This window comes from Salmo salar, chromosome ssa20 (genome assembly GCF_905237065.1).
Source record: "Salmo salar chromosome ssa20, Ssal_v3.1, whole genome shotgun sequence".
In the NCBI taxonomy this organism is placed as follows: domain Eukaryota; kingdom Metazoa; phylum Chordata; class Actinopteri; order Salmoniformes; family Salmonidae; genus Salmo; species Salmo salar.
In genome coordinates, this window is record NC_059461.1 from 52,055,141 (window position 1) to 52,070,449 (window position 15,309).

At 42.9% G+C, this 15,309-nt stretch overlaps 1 protein-coding gene across 2 annotated transcripts; it reads left to right on the forward strand.

Annotated features, from left to right (window-relative positions):
- Positions 1–1,334: 1,334 nt before the first annotated feature.
- Positions 1,335–10,551, forward strand: LOC106580764 (delta-like protein C). 2 transcript variants are annotated; one of them, XM_014162151.2, is made up of 10 exons: positions 1,335–1,646; positions 1,743–1,982; positions 2,555–2,615; positions 2,846–3,103; positions 3,661–4,022; positions 4,198–4,414; positions 5,578–5,622; positions 8,029–8,731; positions 9,028–9,148; positions 9,260–10,551. In XM_014162151.2, the coding sequence occupies exons 1-10, from the start codon at positions 1,596–1,598 to the stop codon at positions 9,263–9,265; spliced, it is 2,064 nt and encodes a 687-aa protein (XP_014017626.1). In that variant the 5' UTR covers positions 1,335–1,595; the 3' UTR covers positions 9,266–10,551. The 2 variants fall into 2 exon arrangements, with proteins under 2 accessions (XP_014017626.1, XP_045559540.1); XM_045703584.1 differs by lacking the exon at positions 5,578–5,622.
- The last annotated feature ends 4,758 nt before the right edge of the window (positions 10,552–15,309 follow it).

Consider the following 15,309-nt stretch of genomic DNA (forward strand, 5'->3'; position numbering starts at 1 on the left):
AATGTAATTTTTGGGGGGATAAGTCAAGGGGTCTGAATATTTCCGGATGCACTGTATGTGTATATATGTGGGGGGTGTATGGACAGTATATGGATAGAATATGTAGTACATATACAGGAATAGCGTAAGCACAGCAATAGTTCAATATGATAGGCCTTGACTAGAATACAGTATATACATATGAAGTGGGAAAAACAGTATGTAAACATTATTTAAAGGGACCAGTGTTCCATGTCTATGTACATAGGGTAGTAGCCTCTAAGGTGCAAGGTCGAGTAACCGGGGGATAGCCGTCTAGTGACACTGACTACATTTCAGGACGGGGTACTGCGCAGGGGCCGGCTATTGTTGACTATGTAACTGTCTGATGGCCTTGAGATAGACTGAAAAACAGCTTCTGTCGGTCCCAGCTTTGCTGCACCTGTACTGACCTAATGAGGGACAGGGTTCATTCATATTAGTTGATATCATGCTCATCGCCTGCATGCATGCGCGTAGGCCTAATTGTATCCGAATGTATAGGCCTACATTGTAATTAAACAAAAGTGGAATGGATTGGTCCACCTTTCATGATTGTAAGCTACTTACTCTGCCTGGACCCGAGCAGCATGATATGGCTGATTTGCATGGGTCCTTTCATTAGCTGTGCTGTTGTGTAGGATAGGCTACCTCATATGTCCAGTCAAAAACATTGCTATTTACACAGTGAAAGTGCCTACCTATGGAAATGATTAACTTTGTCCTTCTGACATTGGGTGCTCATTACCTGATTATTATGCATCGAAGACGTAGTGTAGCCAGCCTATGGAAGGAGAAGGTGGGTTGCATAGCCAGCTGTAGTCATGACCCCCCCTCCAGTGCTACACCTCCGAATCTTTCGATTGCACAATAAAATATCTCCCTCCAAAGTTTGTCGGCATGAGGACACGCGACATTTCCCCATCGGTAAAGTGTATTCAACATTGCATGTATCCAGTCCTTTAAATTTACTACATATTGAAATCAATGTCTGATCAAACGGTCTGTTTTTTTTTTTTCAATCACACGAGTTTAGGTTCGCTGTCTTCGCAATCAAGGTGCGCAGTTCTTTCACCGGGGATAGGCCTATAGCCTATTTCTTCACATTTTCATTCAGCTTTGTGGTTCAAGCATCCATAGAGCCTTACATTTAAATGGGTTTGCAGTGCGTTATATTACCCTATCCAATTTGGTGACAAAGCACATCGTAAACAGTCCCCAAATTGCAGCCAAGTCTGCACAGCCTTTGACACACTCCCCCTCCTGCGCGCCCGCACCCTCCCCACTCTGATACTGGAAGGCGGTATAAAATCCCTGGCACACGCTCCTACACGCAACTAAAGGTAGAAAGAAGTCCAGAGTGCAACTGCTCCGCGGAGCAAAATGATTTTATTTTCGTTGTGAGCTCAATTTCTATTAAGTATTGTCTGAATACCAAACATCTCACAAGAAGTGCGCTCTATTTCGCACGTGATTTTTTTTTTCTTCTTGTTTTGGGATACAAGACATTTTTCCTCTATTGGATATCTGGCGCTGTCTGCTATACTTTCATAGCAGAAGAAGAAACACTTCCCGCAATGGCTCATTTGTTATTCACGTGTTTTTTGGCGTTGATATCAACGCAACTGGTGAGTACACATGCAGTATTCATAGTTATGTTACGTGTTGGTAACCTGTGCAATTGCGCTTTTTACCCACTAATATGTACTTAATCTTTCTTGTAGGTCGAGTCGTCCGGTGTGTTTGAGTTGAAAGTACACTCCTTCAGTAGTACCCGAAATGTCTGCAAACGGTCTAGGGACTGCCAGATATTCTTCCGAGTCTGTCTTAAACATTCCCAAGATGTCATCTCTTCTGAGCCCCCCTGCACATATGGCATGGGACTGACCGAAATCTTCAGTGCTGACCAGAGCGCCATCTCCAGTAGCGCACCCATCAGAGTGCCTTTCCATTTCAAGTGGCCGGTGAGTAGCCTACTAGTACACATACTCAATATACCATAGAGCTGATGGGAAATTAAAGGTCCAATGCAGCCGTTTTTCTCACTATCAAACTATTTCCTGGTAACAATTAAGTACCTTACTGTGATTGTTTTCAAATAAATTGTCAAAAAGAAATAAAACTAGCTTCTTAGTATAAAGAGCAATTTCGCAAGTGATAATTGTGCTAGGACTGACTGGGAGTAGGGAACACTCTCTTATTTGTCTATTAACTAATTGACCACCTGGTGATGTCACCAGGCAGGCCAAAACTCAATCTCACCAAAACAGGCTGATATTTCAGGCAGTCTTTACCTCTTACCCTAAAAGGGCATTATCGTAATTTTCATAATTTCACTGTATTATTCCAACATGGTATGGAAATATATTTAAAACACAGGAAATCACTGCTCTGGGCCTTTAATGGTTAATGCCAGGTGGTACATTTCATAGATTGGGTAATGTCATGAAGCTTTTCATGAAGAGTTTTCACTTTATATAATCTCGCCTCTTACAGCTTTTTGACAAAGTATATATTTTTCCTGTGTGGATTGAAGGGTACATTCTCGCTTATTGTTGAAGCCTGGAACGCAGAGTCCTCGGACGGCCAGTCCACAGGTAGGTAGCCTTCAGTGCCCACTCCCTCGAGGCCGTGGAAAGTGACTTTAATATTCCTCTAATAGTGATTCCCAGCACAAGCGTTTGAGTTATAAAACACGTTTTACATATTTATAAAAATGCGGTAACATTTAATTAGATATATATTTTTAAAGCTATTACCTCACAAGATTGGATTTTAGGAATGCATTTTATTTTTAATCTGCTTAGTGTCTCTCTCTCTTTAATAGAAAACCAGAATAACTTGATCAGCCGCTTGGCCACCCGTAGAAGACTAGACATTGGCGAGGATTGGTCACAGGATGTGCATTTTGAAGAGCAAAGTGAACTTCGTTATTCTTACCACGTTGTCTGCGATGAACACTACCACGGTGACAGCTGCTCAGACTACTGCCGTCCCCGTGACGACCCATTCGGACACTACACTTGTGATGCCGCGGGCGCCAGAATGTGCCTGTCGGGTTGGAAAGGAGAATATTGCTCAGAATGTAAGTGTACAGAAGGACTACAACGTTTTTTAAATGATGAGGGCAATTCTTATTGTATTTTTTTTACCGGCTGTTATTCAGATTAATATACGTGTGTATATATATATATATATATATATATATATATATATATATATATATATAGCCATAAAATGCTTGTATTTTTCATCTCAGAAATGACTGTTTTGCGCCACTGATTTGTGCTGGATGTGCACAGCGCGTGTAATTTCAATTCTTGAAATAGTTAATTCCGACATTTCAACGACATCTTCTGGTGAGAGAAAAAAAAGCTTCTGTCGAATAAACTCAAATATAGAGTTTGTCTGTGTCTTTTGTTCGGGCCAACAATGAAGCTGAGTTTATGGTTTAGGGACACGCGTCGGAATTAATGTGCGCTCCCTTGCATGAAAAAATATGGCATGTGTTCCTTTTGTGTGTGTACCAGCTGCGTAGTTTAGTACTTAACAAATACTTGATGTGTCTGAGCCCAGTGAAGGGGGATTGTTTTGTGATCCGAAAGGGGCACACTCATTCTAATTTTCTCTCTATCTCTAAAGCCATCTGCTCGTCTGGCTGCAATGAGAAGCACGGTTATTGTGAGGCCCCAGGCGAGTGCAAGTGCCGCCTCGGGTGGCAGGGACCCCTCTGTGACGAGTGCGTCCGCTATCCTGGCTGCTTGCATGGCACCTGCGGCCAGCCGTGGCAGTGCGACTGTAAAGAGGGCTGGGGAGGACTGTTCTGTAACCAGGACCTCAACTACTGCACCAACCACAAGCCCTGCACGAACGATGCTCCCTGCACCAACACAGGCCAGGGCAGCTACACCTGTACCTGCAGGCCGGGCTTCAGTGGCAACAATTGTGAGATCGAAACCAACGAGTGTGACAGCAACCCCTGCAAGAATGGAGGCAGCTGCGATGTAAGTTCTGCCATAACTGCTGCATTCAATTTATCTCTCAGGATTAAAAGCTACTCCTCAGTCAGTCTTTAATTGTCCTCTATGAAACGCTAAAAAAAAAAAAAAATATATATATATATATATATATATATATATATATATATATATATATATATAATTTTATTTATATTTCCAGGATCTTGAGAATGACTACACCTGCACCTGCCCCCAAGGCTTCTACGGGAAGAACTGTGAGATCAGTGCGATGACCTGTGCCGATGGGCCCTGCTTCAACGGTGGCACCTGCATGCAGCAGGTGACCGGTGGTTACTCCTGCCGCTGTCCTGCCGGCTACATGGGCTCCAACTGCGAGAAGAAGATTGACCGCTGCAGCAATGGCCCCTGTGCTAACGGTAAGAATTCCCCCAACAGCACAACCACTGACTGGGTGAGGGAAACCTACCAGGACTTCTGATTGTTATGATGGAGCACTGGCGACCCGTCATTCAGGGCAGGTGGTGCTCTTTTGAGCCCCACATTTTTAGCAAAAAAAATAGCTTTCCTATTTTGCATGTTATTTTGGCATTAATACGTGTCACATACCAGTTTGCAAACAATGTAAGAAATATATATATCATAGCGTTAATAAAGCCGCATTTCAAACATGGTCTCTTTTTTTGTTTTCTTGAATAAGGCAGCTACATAATGCTGGTGTTTCAGCCTAGCTCAGTGCTTTCTGTGGTGGGGCAAGCCAGCAGAAAATACGGAGCGTTGCGCCGTGATTGGCTCAGTTTTCTGTCACTCATTTGGGACACTATGTCACCGCCAACTCTGAGTGAGCTAGAAAATTCAAGCCCCTTGGGTGCTGTTATAGAGTTATATTAGAAGTGACCATCCAAGAAGGCTCATGGTAATTTTCCAAATATAAAATGACCTCAAATCACATATCTACAGTAGCTTTGATTGGACTGATCATGTCAACATCATACTTTCAAAATTTTAGCTAGCACTCAGCATCATGAATGAAGTTGACAATCTACTGGCAAATCCTTTTTAGTCCTTGTCATATGAAGATAAATAATTAAGAGAATTGACCATTGGACATAAATATTACACAACAAGTTGGAAATCGCACCTTCAACAATGAGTGGTTTGGAAGGAGTCAGTGGCTAACCGCAAGCATTGCAAAGCAATCATTAGCCTGCTATTTAGTGGAGTGGCTGTGTGGTCCCAAGTCTAAGATTAAGGGTCTCTTTTTGTAGTTTAAAATGATAAACATTCAACATTGGCCATGCTGTCAATGAAGCATGATTTCTGCCACGCTCAAAATAACTGTTAACTCAGAACGGCAAAATCTGACTTTAGTGAGTTCAAGACAACTGCGAACTCGGGGGGAGGGGGGAGGAAGCTACGACTGGGAAAATCAGTTTTTAACTTTCATCCAACTCGGAATTGTAAATTTGGATCACTGACATCATCATGATTCAACCCCCCCCCCCCCCGAGTTCCCAGTTGTCTTGAAAGCACCATAAATTCAGAGAATGCCAGACTTTGATTACAAAATTTGCCCACAAAGGACCGCCGCGCCATCTTCCTGTTCAAGAGAGCACAGCACAACAAGGTGAGTCAAAAAATGTCTTGTATGCTGCTGCATAAATTATGTGATATGTATACTGTAGCTAAGAAAGTAATATTTAGAGTATGTTGTGTAGTAAGATGTCAGTATCCCACGTGCCTCACCCTAATAATTTGGTCTATATTCAGCTTAATTTCACCAACTGTTCTGACTTGGTGGTGCACATCTAGCCTATAACCTGTTTTTGAGAAACGTAATCATCGAATATTGTAAGAGCTTTCATTCTGTTTATTATGCCCCCTTTATTTATCCTACGGTTCTGACTTGGTGTACAGGGAGAACACTGTAAGAATTGCCCATGTTCTGAATTCTGTCGCTGTACATTTCAAAAGTACTGAACAAATAGTTATATTGACTACGTCCATCCTTGCTGGGTCAGTTAATGTCTTAATCGATAAGATTGCCTCTACATCGCTCGTGGACCCCTTATGCCATAGTTTGTAGATCTCAGTTGTCAGTAGAAACCCCATTTTGTTTAAGCAAGTCTGACCTATCAGCTATGTTTTTTAAAAGGCAGTAAATTAGGCTGAATGAATTGTTTTGCTGCCGGACAAGGCTCCGCTGATAGCCAGATGTAGCAGTGGTAAGGTGTTGGGGACAGATTTATGTAGGCTCTAACAGTTTGTGAAAACCGTTTGTCACTGTTATAGTGCAATTAATGTATTGTTTAGTGTTGTGTTGGCTTTGCTGGCATGCATCCCACAAGTTTTTATTTTTATTTTTTCCTCAACCAAGATTTACATGCTAAAATCGGCACTGTGATGGAGCCGCTCACAAACTCTCATCTGTCCGTCTAACAACAAAACTCTACCGACCGTGTTGCAGACACATTCTTTGGCAGTGAACCTTTACAAAAAACAATGATGTTTTCCTCTTTGCCCATAAACTCAGTTTTGTTTTGACATGCATCCGGTCCACGCCTAAAATATAAAAAATGCAGGACAGTCATGGTACAAAAGACGATTGGCTCAGACTGATATAAGGGGTGAGATAAAGCTGTCATTATGAGGTGGAGAAAAACTAGTCTTAGAATGTTGTGGGGTATTATGTCCCCCCCCTGGGTCCTCATTAGCTACACTGTAGCTGTACTTAATGTGCGAATGAGCACAAGCTTATCTGTAATCGGCTAAATTCCTGTTGGTATGGGAAACAAATATTCACAGTTCTATTCCAGTCAAAAGTTTGGACACAGCTACTCATTCTAGGATTTTTATTTATTTTTACAATTTTCTACATTGTTGAATAATAGTGAAGACATTAAAACTATGAAATGACATATGGAATTAGTCACCAAAAAAGTGTTTAAACAAATCAAAATATATTTGAGATTATTCAAATAGTTACCCTTTGCCTTGATGACAGCTTTGCACACTCTTGGCATTCTCTCAACCAGCTTCACCTGGAATGCTTTTCCAACAGTCTTGAAGGAGTTCCCACATATGCTGAGCACTTGTTGGCTGCTTTTCCTTCACTCTGCGGTCCAACTCATACCAAACCATCTCAATTGGGTTGAGGTCGGGTGATTTGTGGAGGCCAGGTAATCTGTTGCAGCACTCATCACTCTACTTCTTGGTAAAATAGCCCTTACACAGCCTGGAGGTGTGTTGGGTCATTGTCCTGTTGATAACAAATAATAGTCCCACTAAGTGCAAACCAGATGGGATGGCGTATCACTGCAGAATGCTGTGGTAGCCATGCTGGTTAAGTGTGCCTTGAATTCTAAATAAATCAGTGTCACCAGCGAAGCATCATCATACCTCCTCCTCCTCCATGATGGCTTTTGCGATTGCACTTGAAGAAACTTTCTAAGTTCTTGAAATGTTCCAGATTGACTGACCTTAATGTCTTAAAGTAATGATGGACTGTTCTTTGTATTTGAGCTGTTCTTGCCATAATATGGACTTGGTCTTTAACCAAATAGGGATATCTTCTGTATACTACCCATACCTTGTTTCAGCACAACTGATTGGCTCAAACGCATTAAGAAGGAAATAAATTCCACAAATGAAGGCACACCTGTTAATTGAAATGCATTCCAGGTGACTACCTCATGAAGCTGGTTGAGAGAATGCCAAGAGTGTGCAAAGCTGTCAAGGCAAAGGGTGGCTACTTTCAAGAATCTAAAATATATTTTGATTAGTTTAACACTTTTTTTTGGTTACTACTTGATTCCATATGTGTTATTTTGTAGTTTTGATGTCTTCACTATTATTCTACAATATAGTAAAAATAAAGAAATCCTTGAATGAGTAAGTGTGTCTAAACTTTTGACTGTTATTGTATGTTTGCCTTCCACAAGAAGCTTTGACACTCATACCTGCACTTCAAGTTTTGATAAACATGTTGAGTGTGCAGTGATTTGAACCCCTCGTCTGTCCATCTTTCTAACAGGTGGCCAGTGCCTGGATCTGGGCCACAGTCTGATGTGCCGTTGTCGTCCTGGCTTCACTGGGCCGCGCTGCAAGATCAACAACGATGACTGTGCCCACAACCCATGCCGCAACGCCGGTACCTGCGTGGATGGCATCAACGACTTTACCTGCACCTGCACCCTGGGCTTCACCAGCAAGGACTGCAGCATCCGTGCCGATGCATGCTCCGTCTTCCCCTGCCAGAATGGAGGCACCTGCTACACCCACTTCACCGGACCCGTGTGCCAGTGCCCGGCCGGCTTCATGGGATCCCGTTGCGAGTTCAGCCTCAAACCCACTGCCAAGCCCAAGGCAGATGGTTTGCCTGCAGCCTTGGTTGTCTCCTTCGCCCTGGGCCTGGTCACCCTCACCCTGGTGGTGTGTGCTGTCATCGTGGTCCTAAGCCAGATGAGGCATGGGCGGAAGGCCACGGCGTCTTCTGTTCGTAACGACCTGGAGACTTTCAACAACCAGCCCATAGGTGGTCCCAACCCCCCGTCCAGCCTCCGAGAGAAGGAAGCCTTCCTCATTCCTGGCGGCCATTACAAGGTGTCCAATAAGGATAAAGCGCTGACCTCGGCCCCCGCAGACAAACATGGAGACAAGGCGGCTTACAAGCAGAAGATGGTTGACTACAACATGGCCAAGGAGGAAGACTGTCATGCGAAGAACAAATTTGACCGGTAGGTATGCCTCGCCAAACTCAAATGGTATTGTGCCAATGAAGCAGTGTGTGTGTGTGATCACCAGTGCCCTCGAGTTGGATGGAATGCTTGTATTTCCTAGTGGACCCTAGCACCAGGGCTTTCTACTAGAAGGCATGTTACAACTTGATCTCTCACTATGCAGTGCTCAGGCTTTATCAGATTTTCTTTAACCCTCAACTTTGTATTGGAGATCACAGTTTCTGTTGTATGATTCCATTGCGCCTGTGGAACCAAACATGACCTATTTTCCCTCCCTCTATCTCTTTCAACAGGAAAAAATCAGAAGGCAGCATAATGGTTCCACCAATGAGCTTCCCTAAAGAAGGCTTGTACCACCCAGTCTTCATCATCCAGACTGAACAGCAAGCTGAACAGTGTGTCTTTGCTACTGAGGTAAGCAGCTCCACCCATTCAAACTGGTTATCATTAAGAGTTTATGAAGGAAGTTATTGTCAAATCACTAAGATTTGATTGGTAACTCTCTCCATCATTTTCCCACCTTAGGTTTAACAACAGTATTCTGACACCAGGAGTACCTTGACCAACAAGGGCTTTGCCTGAACATGTTTACAGTCTTTCAAAGACAATTCAAAAGAATTGAAGAGGATATATTAAATCAACATGTATTATTTAATATTTATTCATGCTGCTCATTAAAAATGAACTTTTTCACAACATTGACAATGTTTGGATACAATACGTGAAAAGTGGGGGCTGGAGAGTAGAATGTATGTTCCGGCATCATTTGCACTACATTTTTAAATATAATTTGCTTTCCATTAAAAATGAACAAAAATAAAACTTTCCTCGGAAGAGGGCCAAGGATTCACCAATTACAGAGAAGCAGGACTTTTTACTCTCCTGATGCCTTATCGAAAAGAAAACGACATCTCAAATAATCTAGAGGGACCTTTTTACAATCCATGAATAAGATGCCACTACAATCCACTTGAGAATCGAAAGTAACAGCAAGGACATTTCCGTGGCCTCTTCATTTTTTTTTCTGTCAAAGCGGGAAACAATGTTCTAGCTGTCAAAGAACTGAAGATGAATGTTTACTGAAAGCTTAGATGGACAGTTGGCTATAGATATTGTAGTCTGGAGTGGCCGGGTGTCATATCTAGGCCTTCTGGTCCCTAAACTGGACTCCCTTTCCGTTTGGAAATGAATCACCAATGTGCCCAATCTTTCAGAGCATTACATATATACTTAGGGAACTCAATCTTATCAAGTGCCTGATCTTTAAATAATGCTTTGACTTAAGGAAAAATGGTACTGATCTTACACACTGGCGTTTTTTGTTTGATACTCTCTTTTTTTACAAACACGCTAGAAAGTCTTATTTGAACTGGTTGAAAGTCGTAGTACATGTAAATTGAACAGTTTTATTTTCTCAATGCCTTTCAATATACAATTTCCATGTTGTCAAACACCCAGTGCTTTATGACATTCCCTTGACCTGAATGAAGTGTATTGTGCATAAAGACTGCTTCCCCGATGACAAAATATCATATCGTTTTAACCGACAGTGCTGGATCTTTTTTGCAGAATGAAGGACTCCAAAGAGGGGTTGTTCTTTTTCATTTGAAACCAAATAGTTATATTTTTTAATATTTGTATTATTGTCCTCTTTAATTTAACAATGCAATGTGTACATAACCATGAAATATTATTTGTATTTAATTTGTTTGTACATCATTTGTATTTATGAAGAGAATTGTATATATGTCTATGTTATGTGCTTATTGTCACAAAATCTAAAAAATATATTTTTTAATAATAAATCAGAAAAAACATTCATGTGTTGTCTTCCACTGGGGGTTGAGGGCTTTGGGCTGCTAGCTTGATGTTTATGGTAAGTCGATGGGACATGAGGCTCAAGTCGATGGGGCCCATTTACTTTTGTTGCTGGGCCCGCTGAACCCGCCTAGATAGCAAGGATGTTGGCCTCCCATAGAAAGGGAATCACGTGGATGGCACTAGCTAGCAGATTGTTGCCTAGGAGGCGGCTGCGGTGCTGTTTGGAGATGCATCATCCAGGGATTAATGTGCCATCTAGAAAAGGGAGAGAGATCTTACAGGAGCGATTTCTCTAAAGCCTTTGGCATAGTTCCCACAGCATACATTATCTGGCTCTAAAGACCAGCTCTAATCCATCTCCCTGATGCCTGTATACATATGCTAATTATCTATCACTCCCCCCCCTTTTGGATGAGACCCTGTATTGTGCAAAATAGATTAAAGGTAGAAGCGTATGTAAACAAATCAGCATCCTCTGCACCACTGCTCCTAGCGTCGTGTGCACACATCTGCTGACCGCTCATGGGATCAAATTTTATTTATCTGTACTTTACTCAAGCAATAAGCATCATGAGAAGCTGAAATTGAGTGTTCCAGAGTTGGAGGAAGATCCGTTGAGAATAACCTGCCTCTCAAAGACCCCCTCCCCCTAAACTGTATAATGGGGGGAGGGGAGCACTTATGCTGAGAGCTGGGAGGGACTAAATCAAATGAGACTTTCAAGTGCATTTAAAGTTTGATTAGCTAAAGACCCTTGAATTAAACACCTCCCTCTGCAACTGTATCCTGGATTTCCTGACAGGCCACCCCTATGAGTTGAGGGTAGGCAACAACACATTTGCTACGCTGACCAACACGGGGACCGCTCAGGGGTGCGTGCTTAGTCCCCTCCTGTACTCCCTGTTCACTCAAGACTGCTTGGCCATGCACAACTCCAACCCCATCATTAAATTTGCAGACGACGAGATGGTGGTAGGCCTGATCACCGACGATGAGAGGTCAGAGACCTAGCAGTGTTCCAGAACACCCTCTCCCTCAACAAGACAAAAGAGCAGATCGTGGGCTACAGGAAACGAAGGGCCGAGCACGCTTCATTCCCATCAACGGGGCTGTATTGGAGCAGGTCAAGAGCTTCAAGATCCTTCGGTGTCCCCATCACTAAGGAATTATCATGGTCCACACACCCCAACACAGTTGTGAAAAAGACACGACAACGCCTCTTCCCCCTCAGGAGGCTGAAAAGATTCGGCATGGGCCCTTAGATCCTCAAAAGGATCTAAAGCTGCACCATTGAGAGCATCTTGACTGGCTGCATCACCGCTTGGTATGACATCTGCTTTGCATCCGACCGCAAGGGGCTACAGAGGGTAGTGCGTACTGCCCATTACATCACTGGGGCCGAGCTCCCTGCCATCCAGAACCTTTATACCAGGCAGAGTCAGAGGAAGGCCCTAAAAATTGCAGAGATTCCAGCCACCCAAGTCATAGACTGTTCTCTTTGCTAATGCATGGCAAGCAGTACCGATGCACCAAGTCTGGAAACAACAGAACCCTGAACAGCTTCTACCTTCAAGTCAAAAGACTGCTAAATAGTTAATCCAGGTAGCTATTGGATAACTATTTCACTATCTGCATTAACCCCTTTTTGCATGAACTATTTTGATTAAGCATAGCCTTCGGAAAGTATTCAGACCCCTTGACTTTTTCCAAACATTTTTACGTTACAGCCTTATTCTAAAATTGATTAAATATGTTTTTTCCCCGTCTACAGTTGAAGTCGGTAGTTTTCATACACCTTAGCCAAGTATATTTAAACTCAGGTTTTCACAATTCCTGACATTTAATCCTAGTAAAAATTCCCTGTCTTAGGTCAGTTAGGATCACCACTTTGTTTTAAGAATGTGAAGTGTCAGAATAATAGTAGAGAGAATGAATTATTTCAGCTTTAATTATTTTCCTCACATTCCCAGTGGGTCAGAAGTTTACATATACTCAATTAGTATTTGGTAGCATTGCCTTTAAATTGTTTAACTTGGGTCAAATATTTCAGGTAGCCTTCCACAAGCTTCCCACAGTAAGTTGGGTGAATTTTGGCCCATTCCTCCTGACAGAGCTGATGTAACTGATTCAGCTGTCCAGACTGAGTAAAATCTTAACAAATCCTCTTGTCCATTGGTGCTAAAAGAGGGGGGGTTAAGATGAGCAAGCTTTACATGGTGTCGGCCACAATAGGAACTGTAAGTGTGTGTTGTGAGAGAAGGGGCATTGCAGAGGGCCCTGTGGCTCCTTTCATCGCACTCTGCACATGGAACCAAAACAGAAGCAAGCTGACTGTGTATCAAAAAGATAGGGAGTCTGTCATGCCACTAAACTGCTTGTGTAAAGATGAAACCACTGCCAAGATGTCATAGTACTGTATATGACTTTTGTTTATAGTGAAAGGGGGCATGCACAGAGCAGTTAGGCTGTGAGCGTGCACAGAGCTAACTGTCAAGTGGCTTTGAGTTACCCTCCTCTTGTTCCCTGTCCAACTGAGTGTTTGTTTTCCCGCATATCAAACAAGGGCAACCGAACCATCGTTATAGTTAATCAGTTCCAAGTGCCACGTGTTCAGACCTTGTTAGAAGACAGCAGGGGAGTGGAGAGACTTCAGACCTCAGGCCTACCTGCTGTTCACCTGGCTTTATCTAAAAAAACTTCCCGCCACTATGCAACACACTATGTACTCTTTGAAAACACAATTGCGCAAAAGATGGAACTTTGGACATTTCTCATGTCACCTGGTGTCATCTGTAGAGCGAGGAGGACCAACCTACTCTTTCCCATTTATTTTATTTTTTATTTTATTTAACCTTTTATTTAACTAGGCAAGTCAGTTAAGAACAAATTCCTATTTCCAATGACGGCCTACCAAAAGGCAAAAGGCCTCCTGCGGGGGCTGGGATTAAAAATATAGGACAAAACACACATGACAAGAGAGACAACACAACACTACATAAAGACAGACCTAAGACAACAACATAGCATGGCAGCAACACATGACAACACATCATGGTAGCAACACAACATGACAACAACATGGTAGCAATACAACATGGCAGCAGCACATAACATGGTACAAACATTTTTGGCCACAGACAACAGCACAAAGAGCAAGAAGGTAGAGACAACAATACATCACGCAAAGCAGCCACAACTGTCAGTAAGAGTATCCATGATTGAGTCTTTGAATTAAGAGATTGAGATAAAACTGTCCAGTTTGAATGTTTGTTGCTCTTCCATTCCAGGGGCAGGCGAGGGTTTGAATGAGTGGTGGCCGTCGGAAGATGGCTGCTCTGGATTGGCCAGAGTTCTGGGTCAAAACAGGATGTGGTTATATACACAGGTCTGGGAGTGGCTGAGACGCTTAGCTAGAGTCACAGAGTAACTCTGCGTCCTGTTTACGCCGCCGAGCAGAGGCTGCAGAGATGGGGCCTGCCTGCGCCCCTCAAAAGTGGCCTTCCCTAGTTTCCTGTGGCTGATTGCGCCCTGTGCCAACTGATTGTGGTGCTACTTGTCAAAAGCCATCCCCTCAGAAAACAGAGCCCATTGCGTGTGATTCCCTACTGTTCAGCTTGGGACATAAATAAAATTCAGAAGTTGTCCATGCAGGTACTAAGTTAATCAGTGATTCTTATCAACATACTAAAAGCTCTTTCACTTTCACTCTGTGGTCTTTAGCCGTCTTTGTTCAATTTTATTTCAAAGGGTTAGTCACTCGCAACATAATAGCTTGGTTTCGAAAGAAAGACCGCTCGCTAGTCATTTCCTCAGAAGGCGGTTGAAATCTGGTTGGGGAAATGGTATTCAGGGAGGTCTCGGTTCAATACAAATGATAAATAAAACTCATGAATGAGTGAGTTTATTTTCGACTTCCCCTTTCCACTTGGTCAATAGCGGGGGGTGAGTCAGCTAAACATTGGTGAAAACTCCAGCCATCTCTCTGTGCTCCTGTCTTTGAGTGACACCAGGCACCAGGGCAGGAACTCTATTGTTGCCACTGTTGTCTTTTCCCTGTATCCTCTTCCACGTCAAAGGAGGAGGAAGAGGGAGTTACACCCCATCCTCATTGGTTCCTGTTGTATTACTGCCGTGGTGTGGAGTGGCCTTTAGCTCAGCAGGCTAAGGCGTGGAGTGGTCAGGGCTGCAATATAAAATGATTGTCCAGTCAGAGGAATACCTTTCTAGGTATGTTGTTTAATGTCTCACAAGAATACCCGAAGATAACTCCCATACTGCTTTACAGCATGCCGTGACACTGTCGTGCATACTATGACATCTCCTATTTTAACTTGAACACATTTCCTTTGAACACTTTCTACAAATGAGTGTGACCATAACGAAAACAACCGTACTTCACAATAGCGATCTTTCAGAAACAATGCTACTGTAGAGGTTATTGGGGACAAAAAGACCAATAACGTAATGCAAGTTTTCACATGTACATTTTCTTTTTACCACGGTTTCTCCCGGCAGTAGCAACTGTAAAGGTTTCGCCTTGGGATGTTAGTTGTAGTAGAAGGCTTGTTTCCTCTTTTCTGACGCATCCTTCAGCTTGATGTGTTTTTTTTGTTGGGCCTCTTAGGTTGCAGGTTTCTCTCTGAGGTTGCGAGTGTCGTTCTGTTGTTGTGCATGGGATTGACCTGTAGCACAGGAGAGCAACCAGCAGGTCTTTAGAATTCTCTTCATGGTCTGCACTGCCCTTTCTGCACGGC

Bases quoted from the DNA above. Each gene is read 5' to 3' on its own strand.
- LOC106580764 (XM_014162151.2), top strand. From the start codon at position 1,596: ATGGCTCATTTGTTATTCACGTGTTTTTTGGCGTTGATATCAACGCAA. The intron at 2,616-2,845 runs GTAGGTAGCCTT...TCTCTTTAATAG, and splicing joins CTCGGACGGCCAGTCCACAG to AAAACCAGAATAACTTGATC. The intron at 3,104-3,660 runs GTAAGTGTACAG...CTATCTCTAAAG, and splicing joins AGGAGAATATTGCTCAGAAT to CCATCTGCTCGTCTGGCTGC.